This window comes from Emericellopsis atlantica (genome assembly GCF_019669845.1).
Source record: "Emericellopsis atlantica unplaced genomic scaffold F5Z01scaffold_24, whole genome shotgun sequence".
In the NCBI taxonomy this organism is placed as follows: domain Eukaryota; kingdom Fungi; phylum Ascomycota; class Sordariomycetes; order Hypocreales; family Bionectriaceae; genus Emericellopsis; species Emericellopsis atlantica.
In genome coordinates this window covers 320,330-338,979 of record NW_025764726.1, presented here as the reverse complement: position 1 = coordinate 338,979, position 18,650 = coordinate 320,330, and the positions used below count along the sequence as shown (strand labels likewise).

General features: G+C 56.3%; 11 protein-coding genes across 11 annotated transcripts; 5 read left to right on the top strand and 6 right to left on the bottom strand.

The window, feature by feature from the left end:
* Positions 1–156: 156 nt before the first annotated feature.
* On the top strand, positions 157–1,134 carry F5Z01DRAFT_258600 (uncharacterized protein). Its single transcript, XM_046258561.1, has one exon. The coding sequence runs from the start codon at positions 595–597 to the stop codon at positions 985–987; it is 393 nt and encodes a 130-aa protein (XP_046115871.1). The 5' UTR covers positions 157–594; the 3' UTR covers positions 988–1,134.
* F5Z01DRAFT_691502 (DUF396 domain protein) lies at positions 1,045–2,066 on the bottom strand (the record flags this gene model as incomplete). The annotated part of the gene is made up of 2 exons (XM_046266157.1): positions 1,045–1,714; positions 1,763–2,066. The coding sequence occupies 2 exons, from the start codon at positions 2,064–2,066 to the stop codon at positions 1,386–1,388; spliced, it is 633 nt and encodes a 210-aa protein (XP_046115870.1). The 3' UTR covers positions 1,045–1,385.
* A 288-nt stretch (positions 2,067–2,354) lies between these two features.
* On the top strand, positions 2,355–3,753 carry F5Z01DRAFT_258633 (S-adenosyl-L-methionine-dependent methyltransferase). The gene is made up of 2 exons (XM_046258562.1): positions 2,355–2,664; positions 2,722–3,753. Exons 1-2 carry the CDS (start codon positions 2,642–2,644, stop codon positions 3,518–3,520), a joined length of 822 nt encoding a protein of 273 aa, XP_046115869.1. The 5' UTR covers positions 2,355–2,641; the 3' UTR covers positions 3,521–3,753.
* F5Z01DRAFT_662470 (Lysyl-tRNA synthetase, class II) lies at positions 3,632–5,732 on the bottom strand. The gene is made up of 4 exons (XM_046263957.1): positions 5,385–5,732; positions 5,265–5,330; positions 3,990–5,215; positions 3,632–3,944 (listed from the first exon to the last, which is right to left on the bottom strand). The coding sequence occupies exons 1-4, from the start codon at positions 5,601–5,603 to the stop codon at positions 3,680–3,682; spliced, it is 1,776 nt and encodes a 591-aa protein (XP_046115868.1). The 5' UTR covers positions 5,604–5,732; the 3' UTR covers positions 3,632–3,679.
* Positions 5,733–7,451: 1,719 nt separating this feature from the next.
* Positions 7,452–8,349, top strand: F5Z01DRAFT_662467 (uncharacterized protein). The gene has a single exon (XM_046263956.1). It carries the CDS (start codon positions 7,721–7,723, stop codon positions 8,144–8,146), a length of 426 nt encoding a protein of 141 aa, XP_046115867.1. The 5' UTR covers positions 7,452–7,720; the 3' UTR covers positions 8,147–8,349.
* On the bottom strand, positions 8,350–10,581 carry F5Z01DRAFT_662465 (DIE2/ALG10 family-domain-containing protein; the record flags this gene model as incomplete). Its single annotated transcript, XM_046263955.1, has 4 exons — positions 10,189–10,581; positions 10,053–10,141; positions 9,413–10,002; positions 8,350–9,363 (listed from the first exon to the last, which is right to left on the bottom strand). The coding sequence occupies exons 1-4, from the start codon at positions 10,390–10,392 to the stop codon at positions 8,351–8,353; spliced, it is 1,896 nt and encodes a 631-aa protein (XP_046115866.1). The 5' UTR covers positions 10,393–10,581.
* Positions 10,582–11,672, bottom strand: F5Z01DRAFT_662463 (ubiquinol-cytochrome-c reductase complex subunit-domain-containing protein). The gene is made up of 6 exons (XM_046263954.1): positions 11,545–11,672; positions 11,441–11,484; positions 11,243–11,296; positions 10,911–11,004; positions 10,804–10,857; positions 10,582–10,750 (listed from the first exon to the last, which is right to left on the bottom strand). The coding sequence occupies exons 1-6, from the start codon at positions 11,554–11,556 to the stop codon at positions 10,742–10,744; spliced, it is 267 nt and encodes an 88-aa protein (XP_046115865.1). The 5' UTR covers positions 11,557–11,672; the 3' UTR covers positions 10,582–10,741.
* On the top strand, positions 11,673–12,875 carry F5Z01DRAFT_662460 (mediator of RNA polymerase II transcription subunit 4). The gene is made up of 2 exons (XM_046263953.1): positions 11,673–11,973; positions 12,032–12,875. The coding sequence occupies exons 1-2, from the start codon at positions 11,826–11,828 to the stop codon at positions 12,817–12,819; spliced, it is 936 nt and encodes a 311-aa protein (XP_046115864.1). The 5' UTR covers positions 11,673–11,825; the 3' UTR covers positions 12,820–12,875.
* Positions 12,743–15,363, bottom strand: F5Z01DRAFT_662457 (uncharacterized protein). The gene is made up of 2 exons (XM_046263952.1): positions 13,094–15,363; positions 12,743–13,044 (listed from the first exon to the last, which is right to left on the bottom strand). Exons 1-2 carry the CDS (start codon positions 14,952–14,954, stop codon positions 12,977–12,979), a joined length of 1,929 nt encoding a protein of 642 aa, XP_046115863.1. The 5' UTR covers positions 14,955–15,363; the 3' UTR covers positions 12,743–12,976.
* F5Z01DRAFT_662456 (uncharacterized protein) lies at positions 15,364–16,742 on the top strand. The gene has a single exon (XM_046263951.1). It carries the CDS (start codon positions 15,604–15,606, stop codon positions 16,720–16,722), a length of 1,119 nt encoding a protein of 372 aa, XP_046115862.1. The 5' UTR covers positions 15,364–15,603; the 3' UTR covers positions 16,723–16,742.
* Positions 16,743–16,851: 109 nt separating this feature from the next.
* On the bottom strand, positions 16,852–18,477 carry F5Z01DRAFT_638917 (uncharacterized protein; the record flags this gene model as incomplete). The annotated part of the gene is made up of 2 exons (XM_046262408.1): positions 16,852–18,333; positions 18,385–18,477. The coding sequence occupies 2 exons, from the start codon at positions 18,475–18,477 to the stop codon at positions 16,852–16,854; spliced, it is 1,575 nt and encodes a 524-aa protein (XP_046115861.1).
* Between the last annotated feature and the right edge of the window lie 173 nt (positions 18,478–18,650).

The following is an 18,650-nucleotide window of genomic DNA, read 5'->3' as shown; positions in this document are numbered from 1 at the left end:
AGCATCTCGAGGCACCTTGATGGCCGGCTTCCACAAACAGGGGTCGTGAGCGTAAGAGGTCGCGACTTGTGACCATCAAGGTGCGTCTTCCTATAGCACGTGAGCTCGCGTCGCTCACGACACTAAGTAGTGACATGCGATTACACTCACGCGAGAGCTGGCTCAGCAGAATCGCGTCTTCTCAGGTTTTCCCCATCGTGATGACTGTGAAGGGTCCTGGTGCGGCGAACGCATGACGTTGACGGCACATGCACACCGTGACCCATCCCCTTTGTCGTCGAATCGCCTGCCATGATGAGCTCAAATTGATTGGCTTTTGAGTCCCAAATAAGATTCAATGAGCCAAAGATCGACAAGGCAGGGCCAAGGCTGCCAATGATAAGGAAAGTACGACTGTACGAGCATCGAGATGGGAATTGCATGCCACAGGTGACATCACAGCGAATGACATCACTGGACCCTGCAGACACCATATATCGATCAATTCTGAGCTTTGGCTACAGCACTTGTTCCACATGCCAAGCAACACCTTATTGATCCCAAATCTATCGAATTTTCAATCAATATTCTGAGAAAGACCAACTTCACTCAAAGATGTTTCCTCGCAGAGTAATCACCACCGTTCCCCGCGTCTCGGCTTCGGCTTCAAGCCGCCTTCTTCACACGACGCCTCGCGCATCGCTCGCAAGCAACCGCGGCGCCGTCCCTGACGATCTGGCCGACAATCCAGTCAAGGGCCGTACAGGCGGCGGTGAGCCCCTCGACTCGTCTGCACCTTATGGCGCCTCGCAGCCCAAGATCTCCAACCACAGCGTGCCAGGGCCCGACGGCGCCAAGAACATGAGCCCAGAGCAGCAGAAAGAGGTCGAGGAGCACAACAGGGACTTTGCGGCCAAGCATGATACCAGCAGCCCGGCACCGGAGGATAAGGTGGACAAGAAGTTCTGGACTGGAGAAGCCCAGGGCAAGAAGGGTGTTTCTGGTTAGGCGGCGCAGCGCATTGCGCGAATGTCAGCGTCGCGGGCGACACTGGCTTGTACGAGTAGGAGGGCCGAAACTTGAAACAACAGCCATCGTATTTTCTTTTGTCACACGGCGGGCGCGATGCCTGCGGCGCGACTGCTTGCCTAAGAAATTGTCAGCTCGAGCTTGCAGAACTTCGTCGGAAAAGTAGCAGTAGAGTGAAGCTTTGATCAGGAAATTATGAACTTTTTTTGAAAATCAGTCGGGCGTGAAGCCCGTCAAATACAATCTAGCGGAAAGTTTGTTCATCATGCTAGTATGGGTGCTGGCGGGAGGCGCAGATCAACTCGAATAACGTACCGTGTTGTCGCCCAGAACGTGGGTATGGATCCAAAGGGGTCGTTGACCATTATGAACATCCCTCATGGCCGGTCCAGACCTTGGAAGCCCTGTCCGATCGCGCCACGGATCGAATCGACAATGTACTTGAACATGCCTTGGTGCTTCACCTTGCCGTCCATGTCCCGCGTGGGCTCTGAGGTGCCCATCGTGGGCAACACGTTATCGCCCGCCGAGAGACTGACAAAGAGCGAGAAGGGCACGAGCCAGACGCAGAGACCAAAGTACGAAGCGATCTGGGTGAAGCTCGGAATGTCGACGTCGTCGTAGTACCCAGAGCGGGAATAGGAGCGCGCCTGCGCCTGCGAGAAGTGTCGGAACCAGATGTAGTGATCAGCCAGGACCAGTACTGCTCTTGTTAGCCTCGTGCCCGACTAACTCCACGTCTGCCGCAACTCACAACATGTCAGGATGAACAGGGGGTCTGTGAGCTTCACGAACGGAAACTTGCGCATGTTGCCCAGGTAAACCACGTGGCAGAATATGCCAAACAATGTTCCCAGAAAGGGCAGACCGTCCACCAGCCACAGAAAGACCTGAGCGACGATGATGCCGTAGATCAGCTTCGTCAAGAATCGCTTCGCGATGACCGTGTTTTCCTCGACGAGCTCCGACATGTAGTACAGGCCCGACGCAATGGCCATTGTAAGAAAACAGAAGCCGAGTATGGCACCAATGTACCCGATGAGCGGTAGAATCCACATCGTGCTGGTTGCTTGTGTTGTTGTGGCTGGAATCAAGGGGGATGGTGGTGAAGCATGGCGGGATGGACAGGGCGCGTCGGGATCGATGGGGGCAGAAGATAAAAGACACGTCCTGCAGCAACTCCAACCTCAGCCCTCAGGGGCCAGAGTCCCGTCGGCGCGGGGCTTCTTCCGGCCCGTTCAGGTGATGCACAGCAGTGACGATTGCCATTGGGAACTGGTAGCTATCCAAACATTGGAAGCCAAGTCATTGTGAGGCAAATTAAATCCACAACGAAACGAAGAGGCGGACGAAAGAAAAGGTTTCGAGGCTTTTTAAAGCTGAGCTGGTCCCCCGGTTCTCGTGGGCGGCCGTCTTGGCGCCAGCAGGGTCTTCCTTTATCTAATCGGCGCTTCCTAATCGATAAGCCACAAAAAAGTTCGCGACTCTTGGACACTCAACCATCCATCCCACTGTCTTAGCAGCCGAGTCCGTAGCTTGCCAGAACTGCTGTACAGCACGCATAAAGCCCCCTTGCGCCTCTCTTTTGGAAAACCAACACGGTCTTGACTCATACAACCAATTACTCGCAATCATGTCGCGTCCTGAGGATGATCTGTGAGTTCCCACCGCCCCTCATCGACCCCTCCGAGTCTGTTCTAACACTGCTTCCAGCGCCGCAGACATCCACTACGATGATGTCGAAGCCCGCAAATACACAACGTCCTCTCGTATCCAGAATATCCAAGCGTCCATGACGCATCGAGCGCTCGAGCTTCTTGATCTATCCCACCCCTCTTTCATCCTCGACATTGGCTGCGGTAGCGGTCTCTCCGGCGAGATCCTCTCCTCCGAAGAGGGCGGGTCACACGTCTGGGTCGGCATGGACGTCAGTCCCAGTATGTTGGACATTGCCCTCCAGAGGGACGTGGAGGGAGACCTCATGCTGGCCGACATTGGGCAGGGCGTGCCCTTCCGGGCCGGTACCTTTGACGCGGCGATCAGCATCTCCGCCATCCAATGGCTATGCAGCGCCGTCGACAGCGAGTCGAGTCCCGCGGGGCGACTGACCCGGTTCTTCAACGGCCTGTACGCGAGTCTGAAGAGGGGCGGCCGGGCCGTGTGCCAGTTCTACCCCAAGAACGACCAGCAGAAGAAGATGATCACCGAGGCGGCGGTCAAGGCTGGTTTCGGCGCCGGTTTGCTCGAGGACGACCCCGACACCAAGAACCACAAGCTCTACCTCGTGCTGACGGTGGGTGGTACGCAAGGCAGTGACATCACCAACGTGGTGGACGGCATGGATGGCGTGGATGTCATGGATGCGCGCAAGAAGATCAAGGCGGAGAACGGCACCGTGAAGAAGGGCAGCAAGGCGTGGATCGTGAAGAAGAAGGAACAGATGGAGAGGAAAGGAAAGGTGGTCAAGTCGACATCCAAGTACACTGGTCGCAAGCGAAAGCATTTGTTCTAGTCTAGAGGGGCGGAGGTGGGTCTGGTGGTTACATGGCACGGCGTTCCGGTTAGTCGATCAAGCACGTATGGATGATACCCTTTCAACGGGATGATTGAATGACACAACATTGTCTTGTTCTTTCTTTCTTTCTTGCTTTCTTAATTTCTAAAGTCTGGTCTACTCCGCTACCGCCGCGGGCCCGTGCGACTCGGGCTTCATCGTGGGGAACGCCAGGACCTCCCTGATACTCCAGTTGTCGGTGAGGAACATGACCATGCGGTCAACGCCCATTCCCCAACCGCCAGTGGGCGGGAGCGCGTGCTCGAGAGCACGACAGAAGGTCTCGTCAATCATCTGTGCTTCGTCGTCACCCTGATCCTTCTGGCGGGCCTGCTCCTCGAAACGCAGGCGCTGCTCAGAAGCTACGTTCAACTCGGTGTATCTAAGGCTGTTAGCGGTGGCCTGTGATAGGTATTGAAAAACTTACGCATTGCAAATCTCCTTCTGCGAGACGAAGGCCTCAAAACGCTCGCAGAGACCGGGCTTGTTGCGGTCCGACTTGGCCAGAGGCGACATCATCTGAGGGTGCCCGTGGATGAACGTGGGGTTGATGCACTGGTCCTCGAGGAAGTGGCCGACAAGGGCATCCAACATGCGCGGGTTGGTCAACGGAGGAGGACACTCAACACCAGTCTTGGCCAGCACCTTCTTGAAAAATTCGCCAGTCTCGGCCGTGTGCAGCTCCTCGGACGGCGGGAACTTCTCACCCGTGAGCTCCTCGAGGGAGGGGATCATCTCAATGCGTCGCCATGGCGCCTCCCAGTTGATCTTGCGCTCCTCGCCCTTGGCAGTGTGGTACGTGGTCACGTAGCCGCCGGTGACGGCCTTGACAAGGCCCGAGACCAGCTCCTCAGTCATGTTCATGATATCGTACATGTCGGCGTACGCCATGTAGAACTCACACGTGGTGAATTCAGGGTTGTGGGTGAGATCCATGCCCTCGTTACGGAACTGACGGCCAAGCTCATATATACGGTTCAGCCCACCAACGACCAGCTGCTTCAGGTACAGCTCAGGCGCCACACGCAGGTACATGTCCATGTTGAGGTCGTTGTGGTGAGTCATGAAAGGCTTGGCTGTAGCACCTCCGGCGATGGTGTTCAGCATGGGGGTCTGGACGTGGATGAAGCCACGGTCGTCGAAGTAGCGGCGGATGTAGGAGTCGATCTTGGAACGGGTGATCAGGATGTTGCGCGCCTTCTCGTTGATCATCAAATCCAAGTAGCGCTGGCGGAAGCGCTGCTCGGGGTTCTTGAAGCCATAGTGATCGTCGGGGATCTGGTGCAAGCAAGGGGACAGCAGGATGACCTCTGTAGCGGCGATGGACAGCTCGCCAGAGTACTCGCCTTCGCCTTGCTTCTTCTGGGGGTTCGTCCGGGTGGGGTAACCGCGGACACCGACGATGTCACCGCGGCGCAGGTTGACGTGCTGCTCCTCGAAGCTGGGGGCGTTGGGGTCGGCGTTGTCCGCCTGGGCGAGAATCTGCAGCCTGGCGTTGTCGGAGCGGAGATCGTAGAAAAAGAGCTTGCTTCCCGCAGATCGGCGCACAAAGATACGACCACCCAGCTGGATTGTCTTCTCCTTGGCCGTCTCGCCATTCTTCAGGTGCTTGAACTCGTCTGCGAAGTTGCGGATGTCGTAAGTGACCTCGAACTAGAGCCTGCGTTAGTACTGCGTGGGGAGATCCATGCTAGCAACTCACCTTGTGAGGATAGGCCTTGCCTTGTGAGTGCAAGTCGCTGACGATTCGTGAACGAATCTCGAAGTACTGTGGGCCGATTAGTACGAGCAAAGCAGTACTTCATGGGTTTCTGGGCCGGACCTGGTTGGGAGTGAGATCCTTCTCAGCGGACTCGGCGCTCTTCTGCGAGGTTTGCGCAGGCCCCTTGGTGGCAGCCTTCTCCTTCTTTGCGGCATCGCGCTCACGAGTCTTGGTGCGCTTCTTGAGCTCGGTCTTGGAGACGTGCTCGCCGGTGACCTCGTCGAGGTAGAGCTTGGCAACGCCATCGGCGGCCTGGTCGGCAGGATTGGTGTCGGCCATTGCGTAGTGCTTTGCGATCGATCGAGTGTTGATTGAAATATGGCCTTGCACCGGTCGCCAACGTGATTGATGCGTTGCAATAAATACCAGTTATTGAAAGGGAGAAAAAATCGACGAGTGCCCCTCGATAGTGCCCCGCGGTCGGCGCCGTTGCCATGACTCTTGTTGACCCCGCCAGCGATCAGGGAGGTACGTACCGCGGGGTTGATTGATTGATTGGTCGCTTCTACAACCAGCAAGGAGGCTGAATGACAAGTAAACAACAGGGTGACTCTCCGTTCTCCTCTCGTGTCCGGACTTGTATCAGCAATGTTGAAATGTTTGCGAAATCCTACATGAGAATATGATACTGTTCTCCATGACAGCACTTAGGTCTGGGCTACGAAGGACGTCTACAAGAACGCTTGTCCCAAGCTGTAACTATTCAAGGTTCCAGCCTTGGTGAGGTTGAATTCGCATATATTACGTTTTGCGAAAATGTATACATAGGTGAACTCAACAAGGGTATACCGTATCTGTAACTCATCGTCGAAAGTAGGAAAGGCGACTGACGCTGTTTCAAAGCCGCTACAAAAGATGATGTATGGTGGCCAGGGTCACAAGATATGCTCCCACACGTGAGTCACGGCCAAAGGAAACCCTTGCATATCACCTATCATGGTATCGAGAGTTCTGCTGGTGAGATGATTTAAATCCTTTCCATTCTCGTGCTCCGATTTCCCAACCGGTAGGTTGCTTCACACATTGAGTCACTGACTGTGACATCAATTCGGTAGATTGACGTAGCATCTTTGACCAACTCCTTGGGACCGCTCTGTCTAAATAGCCTTGTTTCTAAAGCTCAAAGGGTCTCGACTGCTGCTGCTGTGTAGGTTCTATACGGTGTGCTGGTACTGTGCGAATCCCATTAAAAACAAGGCTCTCAACCCTTTGAAAAGGATGGCTATCAAATCTTCCACACATCTCTTATTAACTAGAATCTATAAACCCGCGTTCCTATGTCTTCGCCTTTGGATTGAGGAATGACTGGAATTGGTCGACGTTTGTATGAGCATTAGACCCTCTTTCTCGCTTGTGTGATGTGTAGGGTAGGCATGTCAGTGAGATACTAGAGATATTTATATGCCCCCAAGTATCAATACACATAGCGTGGATGAGGATCCTCGTGCTGCGTCTAGAGTGTATCGACCAAGCTCGCCGAAGATGCATGATCTATCAGTGATCCTAAATGAGAATGATACGACGACGTCTCCCAGAGCATCCCCGTCCATGTTTGGTACGTGCTTGCACGGTGTGCGCTCACCATCGGAACGATATCTCACATCCTCAGCGCCAAAGGAGGGTAGCAAGATTCTCTAGTAGCGACGTAGTGTCCGAGATGTTGTTCATGATGGGCAGGACCATTTGAGCGATCGCACTCGATACGAACGATCCGCGATGAAAGTGTGGGATATGCGGCCTCTGAAGACGCCCGTAGTTGTACTATCGCCCAAATCAACTATGCTAAGAATGCGCACTGCTCAGATTACTAGGCCAAGCCGGGAGACAGCGCATGCCAGCCGAAGGAGACGAAAGAGTTGCGTGGGTGACTTGTTGAGGCTTGGCTTGAACTCCGCAGCCGCAATACCAAGTGCGAGCGGACTCGACTTGAGTCTGACTGTCTGATTGTCTAGCTCCTATTTTGTGCCCGGGACTTCAGTCAGCAATGCTCTCGATTATCCGGGGACAGACGCCCATGTGAAAGGGTGGAGGGGTCTGGCTCGCAGTTGGTCCAGTGAGAACCCCGCCATTAGCCATCCGCGAGTCGCATCCCGCAGTGGAGTGACTGATCACTGGTGACTTGAACCAACTCCGGCATAACCCGACTGTCACTGCACCCCATCACTCGATCGCAGCCGACGTCAGGATCGTGCCTGTGCATGAACCGAACCGCTCGTCCGACTGACTGACCATCCGTCGTTTTGGGCCCCAAACACCGTCGACGAGCAGCATCAATAAAGCAACACACCTCGTTCTTCACGTCCGCGCTGCTTTGGACGACACACTCCAACCTACCGAACTGGCGCTGGACGACCAGGCGAGCAACACCCATTCCCCCACACACGACCATCATCGCCATGCCCTCCTCTCAGCGACCTTTCTTCCTCTCCTCCTTCATCGCAGCCTTCCGTCCCCAAGGCCCCTCTCTACAGTCCACAGCCACATCCACATCCTCCCAACAACCGACGAAACATACGACGACGACCGCCGCCGCCGCCGCGTCGCACGCGAACACACCTGCGTCATCGCCGGCGGCGCGGTCGTACTCCACCACCACGCACCATAATCAGCAACAGCCCTCGCGACCTCTACCCATCCAGCAGCAACCAAGTCGCCGACGCGGCAGCGACTCGAGTAGCGAGGGGTTCAGAGATGCGTTAGGGGCCGACAAGTGGTACATTGGCGGGAAGACGGCAGGCGGGGAAGAAAAGTTCTTTAAAATGGGTGTCATCAAGAGGGTCAGGAGCAACGACGGGTTGAGTCTCGACAGACTCAGTCTCTAGCGACAAGAGGATTGAGTGGGATCATTGTTTTTGTACGGTACAATACGCTGGGCAACGCACATATGGACCATTGGATAGGATTGGGGGGATTCAAGGGGCACCAACCGGCTGGTGAATACGGCACATTCGGCGTTGCGGGACTGTTTATTTGGGATACATTCAGGCATACTCTGAAACGAAGACATGATTGACTGATTGATTGATCTACCACATGAAGCGCTGCAGGCGCCCTCCGTCCAGCACTGTTCCGTCCTCTGCGCGCCATACGTAGGGTTTGTAGAGAAAGATGGCCATGGTGACAACGTTGATGAGAATGAACCAGACGGTCTCGAGCACGAGCCGGATATCGTAAATTGCTGCCCAGGCTTGAGCCTTGGCCATCGACCCTGTAGATTGATATTGCCTTGGTAGTGGCGGGTGCCATGCTGGAACCAGGAGGCGCCATGTTACCCACGGGATGATGCAGTATCTTGGTTCGACGAGTGGTGCCGTGATAAGTGACAGAGCGGTTGTCAACAGGAAGATGAGCGCAGTCGATGTGGAGGCAGGCGTCGTAGCTACGGGAGTTGTGCTCTCCGCTGGGCGAACCTGACCAGATGTCGGCTTGCCCTTGGAGTGTAAGTCGGGCTTCGCAGCCTCAGACGATCTCACATTGACCGCCTTGAAGGGGTGACTGCGATAGATCGTATCGATGGCCCCGCCGTTCTCGGGGCCAGCCAAGGTGTTCAACACTAGCCAGCGGCAGATGCTATAAGGCAAGACAAGAAACTGCCTGATGGCACCCGACCGCCGGATGATGTATCGAAATACGTAGAACATGTAATGTCTGTTGTCAGCAAGGGTGAATGGATGCACAATTGTGTTGTACTTGACAATCCCGCAGGATAGTAAAGTTGTGGCCAAGACATATCCAGACCTGAGGAGCGCCGCCGGCGCGGTCCAAGTCTTGACGTTCTTTGCTGAAAAGACCCAGTTCCAGGCGTAGGGCAGGAGCAGTGGGAGTGAGAAGAATGCGAAAAAGGGCCAGATATAGAGCATTTGTGCCAGGTGCACAGTCGCAACGTGGTTGGACTTGTCGCCCAGCACCACACCCCCGTTCCAGACGACAAAGGCCACGAATACGCCTAGGACAGTGATGTGTGGCCAGATTTTCCGAATGACACGGAGCGGGTTGCACGCGCCGGCGATGAGAAGACTCAGTGCGCAGAAAAGCATGTCTGCGACGCGTCAGATATCCCATCGTACTGGCGCAGGCGCAGAACTTACCATCTTCCCAGGCCACATTCAGGGGCAGGTCGTGCACGTCGCCGTTCGTCCATCTTCCCAAAGAGAACTTGAGCTTCTCCCAGAGCGTCAGCCCCTGTGGAGCGCTCGCCTTTCTAGGGTGCAGCGTCTTGACAGCGTGGACAGCCTCCAGCCCGCCGTTGAAGACAACAACCCAGAACACGTTGGTCTGTCTCATCAAAAGGGCCAACACACCAAGAACAACCGAGGCGATGTCTCGCGCCAGCGTAGGCTGAGCAGGTCCCATGCGGCGTAAGGAGTTCTGAAAAGCAACGAGAACGACGAACGTCGACGCCACGTCCGTGTAGTACAGTCCGGAGAAAAAGAACAGGAGTGGGAAAAGCGCAATGTTCAGAGCTGTGTGAGCAGCATATGACGACGGGTCTCGACGTATTGTCGAACCATGTCCATTGCCTAGTGATTCGATGGCTTGTCTGCATCCAAGCGCGGCGGCAGTCAGGGGGGCTAAGACGATGGCATTCGCAGTGCGCAACGACAACACGCCGCAGCTGGGAGCAAGAATGATGCTGCTCCACCAGTCAGTCACGGAGAAACTCGTGGTCAAGAGGTATCTAGGAAAATGTCAGCCTCATGCTCAAGCTGGTCAAACGAGTCCGCTCACAGTCCAGGCGGTGTTGTAATTTTGTCGTCCCATTCGCTCCATTTCCCTTCGCAATACTTCTGCGCCTGAGGAATGTGAAAAACCTCATCCTGAGGCTGTCAGCTAGCTCAGCATATGTCAAGGCTTGGACACTCACGAGGTATGGTTCCGGGACGTAGGAGGTGGCAATCTGTGCCCACAAAGTCGCCGCGCAAACCACGATGGCGCAGGTGAGGTACAGCCATTCAATCTTGCCCTTATACCAGCCACGTCCTGCGATCAACAGCACAGCAAGTGTGCTCCATCGCGCAACCCTACTGAGGGCGTCAAGGACGGCCGGCTCAGGCTGAGGCATTGTCATGATATGATGTGGGCAGCAGGGCGCGACGGTGAGTTGCTGAGAAGATGGTGAAGTTCATTTGCGGCGCATAGGAATGCACAGTGCGACGAGGACTGTGCGCCTCGATGAGTGGTCGCCTCAAGCCCCATTTGTGCTATTTATTGGTATCACAACTGGTACACAATCACAATGATGGGCAGTCTACGTTCACGGGCACCATGATTAAATCACTCGATGCGTTCTGGACGCAAAACGTAGGTCACATGAGCTTGACGTGGTGAACATAGGGAAGGTCTATTGTAAGTCTCTTATACAAGCAATTCGCTCTGCTACACTGCTTCCATACATCCCACAATCTAGGCGAAAAGATTTAGAAGGGCTACATAGGTCAGCTTCGAGTTCTTCTGCGGGTGTATCGAGAAGGAAACTCACGTTGTCGGCAGGGTGGACCTCCTTGATGAAGTAACCACCGATCAGGGGAAGACCCTTTTGCAGGTTAGTATGCGCTGGTCCAAGAGCTCAGTCGGCAGAATACGTACCTGGAGGATGTCGGTCTTGACACGGGGAATGCCCGAGGCGAAGAAGAGAGCAGCGAAGCCAAGGGCACCACCGAACGCGGCGGTCTTGACACCACTGTCAATGTCATCAGCCAATGTTTCCATCCATAATTTCGTCTCCCCACGCGTCAGGATATTCCAATATGGCATCCTCCTCACGACACAGGCGCCGTACACACCCTGGAATCGCTGTACTTGGCTCGAACAAGCGACCCCATCGTGCGTACGACGCGCCGTGCCCTTTCCCCCGAGCGATAGAAGAACCGCGGTATTCCAAGAAATTCCAAATAACAGTACAGAAAGTCGGCACTTACGTGCGGGCAGCCATGCGGCTGGTCATGCCCTGGAAGTTGGGCTGGTACTGGTAGCTATCCCCACGTCAGTCCAAAGCTCAACACCCGCAATGCCCCCCTCGACCGTTTCGCAGTGATCCGTGAACTTCGCTTCCGGTCGCGGTCGTTCATGCGATGGCTCATCGAGCGGGTCGAGCGGAGGGTGTGATCGCAGCGTACTTGGGGCCGTAGGCACTGCGGAACTCGGCAGCGCGGAAAGGAGTCTGCGCGGGTCAGTATCGCCTGGACTACCCCTGAAGACAGTGTGAGTAGAGAAAACGTACCTGAGAAACCATCTTGGCGGTGTTGATGTGGTTGAACGTGGTCAATTGCTTTCGTCGTCGTCAGTCAGTCAAGATCGAGAAGTCCAAATGCCTGCGCGAGTTTGCACAGCTCGCCGTCGGCAAAACTCGGGCTCGCCAGGCCAGCCAATGACAGCGAGTTTGATGACCCACACATCTTTAATTCGTGAGCCGCGTGCAAGCTAAGGTACCTCACATTGTACTGAATATCAACAGCCTCGTGATTCTTGTGCTTGCCAACCACTTTCAATCACGTCAACGAGATGGACGAGCTCATCGATGCCCGCTTTGACCGCTTGGAAAAGGCCCTAACAAGTCTCATCAACTCTATTCATCAGTACCATCCGTCAACGGCCTTTGCGAAAGATCTCGATGCCGCCGATCATGAATTAGGCCACGATTTAGAGCAATGTACGACGGCTCCCAGTGTCCCCAGCACGATGATCAACGCAGCTAACACCCCTTCCAGTGCAAGCTCATCAAAGTAACCACTTGCGTCTAGAGACGCTCCGCCAGACCTCGTCGACTCTCGATGCCCAGATCAAGTCCACCCTGCAGTCCCTGGCGTCCACGCGCAAGGACATTACCACCACGCAGACAACGACGTTTCCCTCGACACCAAATTACCCCGTTTCGTACGCCGAACTACTTAACTATGCGCGACGCATATCCAAGACTACCATGCCGCCCGCTGGCATGGCGAAACAAGACGTGGTCAAGCCCGCCCCGGAAACCAGCATCGCACCAACACCGAGCGGCACGCAGTCTCCAGCGGCCACAATGAACGGCGGGAGCGTGTCCACCCCCTTCGCTCCGCCAAGCGCCACCGCCAACGCCAACACGTCCCTGCCCGAGATTGTCACGCAGTACCTGAACCCGCTATCGGGACAGCCCTTTATCCCCTGGCCCACAGAGAACGCCATCCGCAACGGTTCCCTGGCGGCAAACCAGATCCTCGCCGAGAAAGGCATCGAACCTAGGGGCTACGATCCGGCCGAGGAAGAGGAACGCAAGAAACGGGAGGAAGAAAGTCGCAAGCAAAAGGAAGAGGAAGAGAAGCTCGCTCTCGAGGAACGCGAGCGCAAGATCCGCGAGCAGAGGGAGCGGCAGTGGAGAGAGGAGCGCGAACGCAGGGCAGCGGCGGACGCGAGCAGGGAGAATGGCACGGGAGCGGCCGCGGCTGCGCCTGCGAGGCAGGAACCAAAGCAGTTCCAGTTTGCTAGTTTGGACGATGACGATGATGACGACGAGGAGTAGACATGGATGTCCATGGGGTGATAATAAAAAGGTTCATGTCTATTCAGAGTTTCATGCGATCTACTAGTCCCCAACTCGTGAGGGTTGCTTTTTGCTCTACACGCCGGCCCATGATACAGTATGGTACAGTGTTCAGCGAACTGCGGTCGGTCGCAGCCTAGTCGATCTTGATTGACCGGTAGATGCGGTGGACGAACCACCAGCTCGCAAAGTAGCCGATAGAGCCTGTGACGGTTAGCCATGTCGTGGAGGAAGAAATAGCTTTGAGACATACCAGTAAGGATGAAGAAGAGCATCGAGATGAGCGCGCTGTACCCGATGTACAGGACAATGCCGGCCAGTCCACCAAGCTTCACCTTGGTGATTAGGTATAGCAAGCAGTTTAGGAAGATGTATCCGCCGCTCATTCCAGCCCCGATGAACGATCTCCACTGCCAGTGGTAGTTCTCCGCGCAGAGAAGGAAGTAGGTCATCAGGATGGTGACCGACGCAGCGACGGCAATCATGAGACCGTAGCAGAGGAACAGGAAACCAAACATGTAGTAGATCCTGCTGAACCAGATGGAGCTCATGATAAAGTACAGCTCCACAAAGATGGCGCCAAACGGCAGCAGGCCGACGATGAGCACGCTGGGGACGGGCTTGAGCCAGCTCTGCGCCGGGGGGATCTGCCGAGGAATCTGGTTCGTGCGCACAGGAGGCTCGATGGCAGGGCCGCGGAAACCAAGCCAGGATCCGGCAAAAGATAGCGGGATGGAGATGACGAACCAGATGCCGATGATAACGAGCATGGTCGTAAAGGGCACCGCGCCAGACGATTGCTTCGCCCAGAGGAAGAGATCGAGGAAGAAGAAGGACGAGAAGACAATGCCAGGGACAAGCAGGGGCGTCAAAGCAATGTTCATCTTCCACTGCTCGCCTTGCCATGACTTGTAGGTGCGCGCCGACGCGTAGCCACCGACAAAGCTGAGCAGCGTGTACATGAGGATCGTGATGGTGCCCAAGGACCCGCGGTTCGAGGGTGAGAGGAAACCGAGTAGAGCGAACAGAATCGTGCAGCCGGTCATAACAAATAGCTGCACGCCGTTGCCCAGAAGCACGGAGAGAAGCAATGGTCGGGCGGGCGTGCGGAAGACATCGCCGTGCACCAATTTCCAGCCCGAGTCTTCCTGCACGCCGTCCTCCTCGAGTGCAGACGTTCCATTCAGATCGTCCAGGTTGATCGAATCAAGACGGTTGTAGCGTGCAATGTCACGCTTCAGCGCGCGCACCAGGATGGACATGACCGTGAGGATGAGGATCACCACGATGATGGCCGTATCTACCAGCCAGAACCAGTGGATCTTGGGGTCGAAGACGTGGAGGTACTTGTCCCAGCGGGTGGCCCAGGCCGTCGGGGACTTGCGCCAATACACGCTGTACGTAAACTTGACCTCCTGCGAGCCGGTGTCGCCAAGGGCGATTCCGCCGTGATTGTCCTTGCAGTCGGGTTCGCCATCGTACTTCTTGGAGCTGGGTTGAACGACCACGCCGACAACGCGCAGCTGGTTGGGGTCCTTGTTCACCAAGTGGTACTCGACCCATATCTCATAGTGGTTGTTAAGGAGGACACCGGCGTCCTTGTCGCGCTGGCCCAAGAGGAAGCCGGGGCTGTAGAAGGTGGTGCCAGTGAGCTGATCGACAATCTGCTGCCCAGCTGGCAGACCGTCGACGAGCCAATTCATGCTGTATCCCTGCATGATGCGCTTCTTCATGAATTGCAGCCCCTTTTCCGGATATTCGACTGTGCAGAGAGACTTGCACGTCTCGTTCTGCGCCATGCGCAGGTCGAACGGCGAGGTCATGATGCGGTCTCCAAAGAGAATACTGCCCAAGCTCTCTGACACATATTCGGGACCACCTTCGGGCTTGCAGAATTGGAAGGCCGGATGGTAGTAATCGTACGAGACGACCGAATGGAGTCGGGAATCGGACGGCGAGGCGACGGGCTTGATGCTGTTGACGTTAAGAGGGACCTTGTCGCCAGGCTTGTAGGAGGTCGGCGCTACACCAGGGAGGTAGAATGCGGAGGCGAGATGCGGCGTGATCGCAAGGAGCGACAGGAGCGCGCGAGGCGCGAGATCCTTCAGTTGCATCTTTGGTGTGGACGTTATTCGGGATCGTTCATGTCAGACGGCAGGGTCGCAGGCGGCAGGCCTGATAGCAAAGGCGAGCTGCGCGTCGCTGCGATGACGCGCGTCTGTCGGTATCGATGGACTAGTTGGAGAATATCAAAGGTGCGCCAATGGTAGAGACTGGACGGCGGCAGCCTCGATCGATTTGATTGTCGAAGGTCTAGGGATGTCTTGGGAAAAGATACGAGGAGCTGGGCGAGGGAGCTCCTGATCCTGGTTTCTGACAGCTGTCTCGTCAGCCACCACCGGTTGGTTGGTTGGTCTTGGCTGGACGTGGTGATGAAAATGCTTAGTAATCACACTGCGTCACAATCTGGTACCTGAAAGAGAGACCTGTGCCTCACCTGGCGTTGCAGGGCTCACTCAGGTATAATGACAGTCTGATTCACGGGTCTCTTACGGGAGTAATGACTGTGCATCCTCAATATCTCGAGAAAGGCATAATCTACCTTAGTCCTTGACACTGGGTGATCGACTCCCCACGTCGCCCGACGGCGCCGCCGCTACGCATGGCAGCCCCACTAAAAAGTTCTGGTCGGCCAAGGCGCGCAACAGAATTTCCGACTGTCGAAATTCTTCCATCACCTCTGGCCTCAAGCACACTCCCACAATGGCCGCGCCTACGACTCTCTCGGCGCTCTTGACGTCGCTGACGGACTCTCTACTGTCCGCGCAAGAAGTCACGCCCAAGATCGCCGCCATCCCGCACTCGAGCGACGGCATCTCCCTCCTCGACGTCAAGAACGATCTGCTGCTCACCTACCTCCAGAACCTCGTCTTCCTCATCCTCTTGAAGCTGAGGAACAACAAGGATGGACAGCAAGACCGCGAGATCGACGAGGCTGTGAGGGCGAAACTGGTCGAGCTGCGCTTGTTCCTCGAGAAGGGCACCAGGCCACTGGAGGAGAAGCTGCGTTTCTCGATTGAGCGGTTCCTGTCGCAGGCTAGGGACGCACAAGCCAAGCCCTCTGCCAATGGCACAAACAAGGACGATTCTGAATCGTCAGATGAGTCTGCGTCGGACGAGGAAGCGGAAGACGAGGACGACGTTTCAGACGCTGGCTCTGTCGCTGAGGCCCCCAGATCCAAGCCAAAGATGCTCAAGACCAAACGCACGGGCGCGCCGCAACTCGCCTCTCTCAACGACGACCCTACCATAGCCCCTCCCGCCAAGTCTGGCTCCGCCGCCGACGGTGCAGGCTCCGTGTACCGCCCTCCCCGTCGTGAGCGTCACGTCATGGATGGTCCCTCTGGCCGACGCGACCGTCGCCCCCTCAAGTCCCACACCATGGACGAGTTCATCGCCTCGGAGCTGGCCTCTGGCCCGCAGGCCGAGCCATCCATTGGCACGACGATTGTGAACGGTGGCCGGTCCATGAAGACGGCAGGCCAGCGTGCTGAAGAGGCCGAGAGGCAGACGTACGAGGAGACCAACTACACCCGTCTGCCCAAGGAGAGCAAGAAGGACAAGCGGCAAAAGGCCAAGCAGGGACGCAGCAACAAGATGGAGTTTGGCGGCGAGGAATGGCACGATCTGGGTGCGGGCGTGGAGAGGATTGACAAGTTGACGGGCCGCGCGCGTGGAGGTAAGGGTGCCGGCGTGAAAGCCATGCTGGAGAAGAGCAGGAAGCGAGGCCCGGAGACTGTCGATGGGCCAAGGGGCAGCGGGGAGATTGGAGAGAGATTCAACAAGAGAGTCAAGACGCTTGATCGGGGTCGAGGCAGATAATTAGCCTTTTGAAATGAAAGAAAAGTAGTATCATTCAATGCCTGGTTATCCCTGCGTATGTGGTATCATGAAAGGATCTATGAGAATATTAAGTCGACCGTTAAAAACATCCGTCAATCATCAGTCCCACTACCCATCCCTGAACAGTTCAGGCTCAACGTCCGCTGGACACAACTCCTCCCACTTGAGCACGGGGCCATTCTCGGCTGGGATGCCCTCGACCAGCTGGGGTGCGCCCTGCGTCCGCCGCCACTCCAGGAGCTCCCTCGCACGACCATGCCACCAGACCTTGTCCCACTCCGTCTCGCGATTGCCCTTGCTGACAGAGTTGTGGTGAATCATGACAGGCACGACGCCGACGCAGATCTCCGTGTACAGCGGGAGAGACTTCCAGGTGCTGGGCTCTTGACCCGCGAGAATGGGGATCTTGCCCTCTGGCAAGTCGGCAAGGTCGGAACCCTTGCCGGGACAGTCGAACCACCCCACGTCGCCTATCTGCTCCTCGATCGGCTGATCGTGGCGCAGGTAGCGGTAGTCGTGGGCTGCGTTGGAGGTCTGGTGGCCCAACGTGGACCAGTAGTCCAGTGCGATCCCAAACTCCCAGGGCTTGTCCGGCACCCATTTCGCGCTGCGAAGCTCGTGGTCGAACTCTGGGTTCAGCATATCGTTGATCGGTGCCCCTTGGATGTGCGTGGCAGGCGGTTTGGAGGCGGGCCTGTTGGCGACAAAGGTGTCCAGCCAGTCGTCCATCGTGGTACGGTGGTGGCGCCGCATCGTCTCGCGGTGAAACTCCTGTTCACCAAACATCTCGATGAAGATGCTCTGGTCGCTCCCGCGGAAGCACTCGTGGGAGCCATAGCCATTGTCGATGGGCAGGTCGCCCTGGTTCGCACAAGCCGCGAGTTTCTCGGCCGCGCGTTCCAGCAGCGGCCGCAGCTCGCGGACAGGCCCGATGATATATCCCGAGTTGAGATAGCGCGTCCTGTAGTTGGCCCACTGGTTGTAGCCCAGGACGGTGTCGGTGGCGCCACCTCTGAGATCCATGGGTAGAGGCGACTCCGGGGTCGGGTAGCAAGCGACGCTGTGGAGGATGTTGGGAGCGCAGCGCTTGCCTGCGCCAAAGACAATCTGCGACCTGATGCCCTCCTTTTCGTAGGCTTTCCCTAAGCGGTGCTTCACGCGCGCATTCTCTTCCTCGAGCAAGGCGTCGTACCGATCTAGGAGCTGGTGGACAGGGAGCTGGAACCAGATATCGTAGCTGTCCAGCATGAACACCAGCTCGTCTTCAAAGGCAGGGTCCTTCCTCCGCTCCTCGTTGTTGAGGTACTCCAGAACGCGCGTGATCTTGGCAAAGTGGGAGCCGCCTCCCAGCAGACCGCCGCTATCGTGGTCGTCGCCCCAGGCCAGTATGGTAGGGTTTGGATAGCCGAGAATGGTCATGCTCAGCAACGTCTTGCAGAAGTTGACGTTACTCTGCGTTGCTGGGAGCAGGATGTGCATGTTTCGCTTGGGAGGGTCCCTCCACGCCGCCTTTGATGCTGGCTTTGCGCCGCTGTGGATGATGCCCGCGTCCGTGGCCCATGGTCGGAACACCTTACTGTTCTGTGCTGGCTGTGTATCATGTAAGTCTCCCGTCCAACAGAAAGCGTGCTAAAGACTTACCGAGCTGATCAAGGCGAAAATCGTGACGAAGAAAACCAAGGCCGCTGTCGCTATGGTCATGGACCGGCGCGGAGCGCGCATGGGTAGGCCCATGGTACTGTCGAATCGCTACGAGAGAGTGACTGGACGCCTGCGCCAAAACAGAGAAGCGAAATCAGGAACAGACGGCGACGTAGATACTAAGTACGGTGCATCTCTGCTGGATGGGAAACATGAGCTCCCGGGAAACCATGAACAAGTAGTATCTGGTTCCAAGACACGGTGGG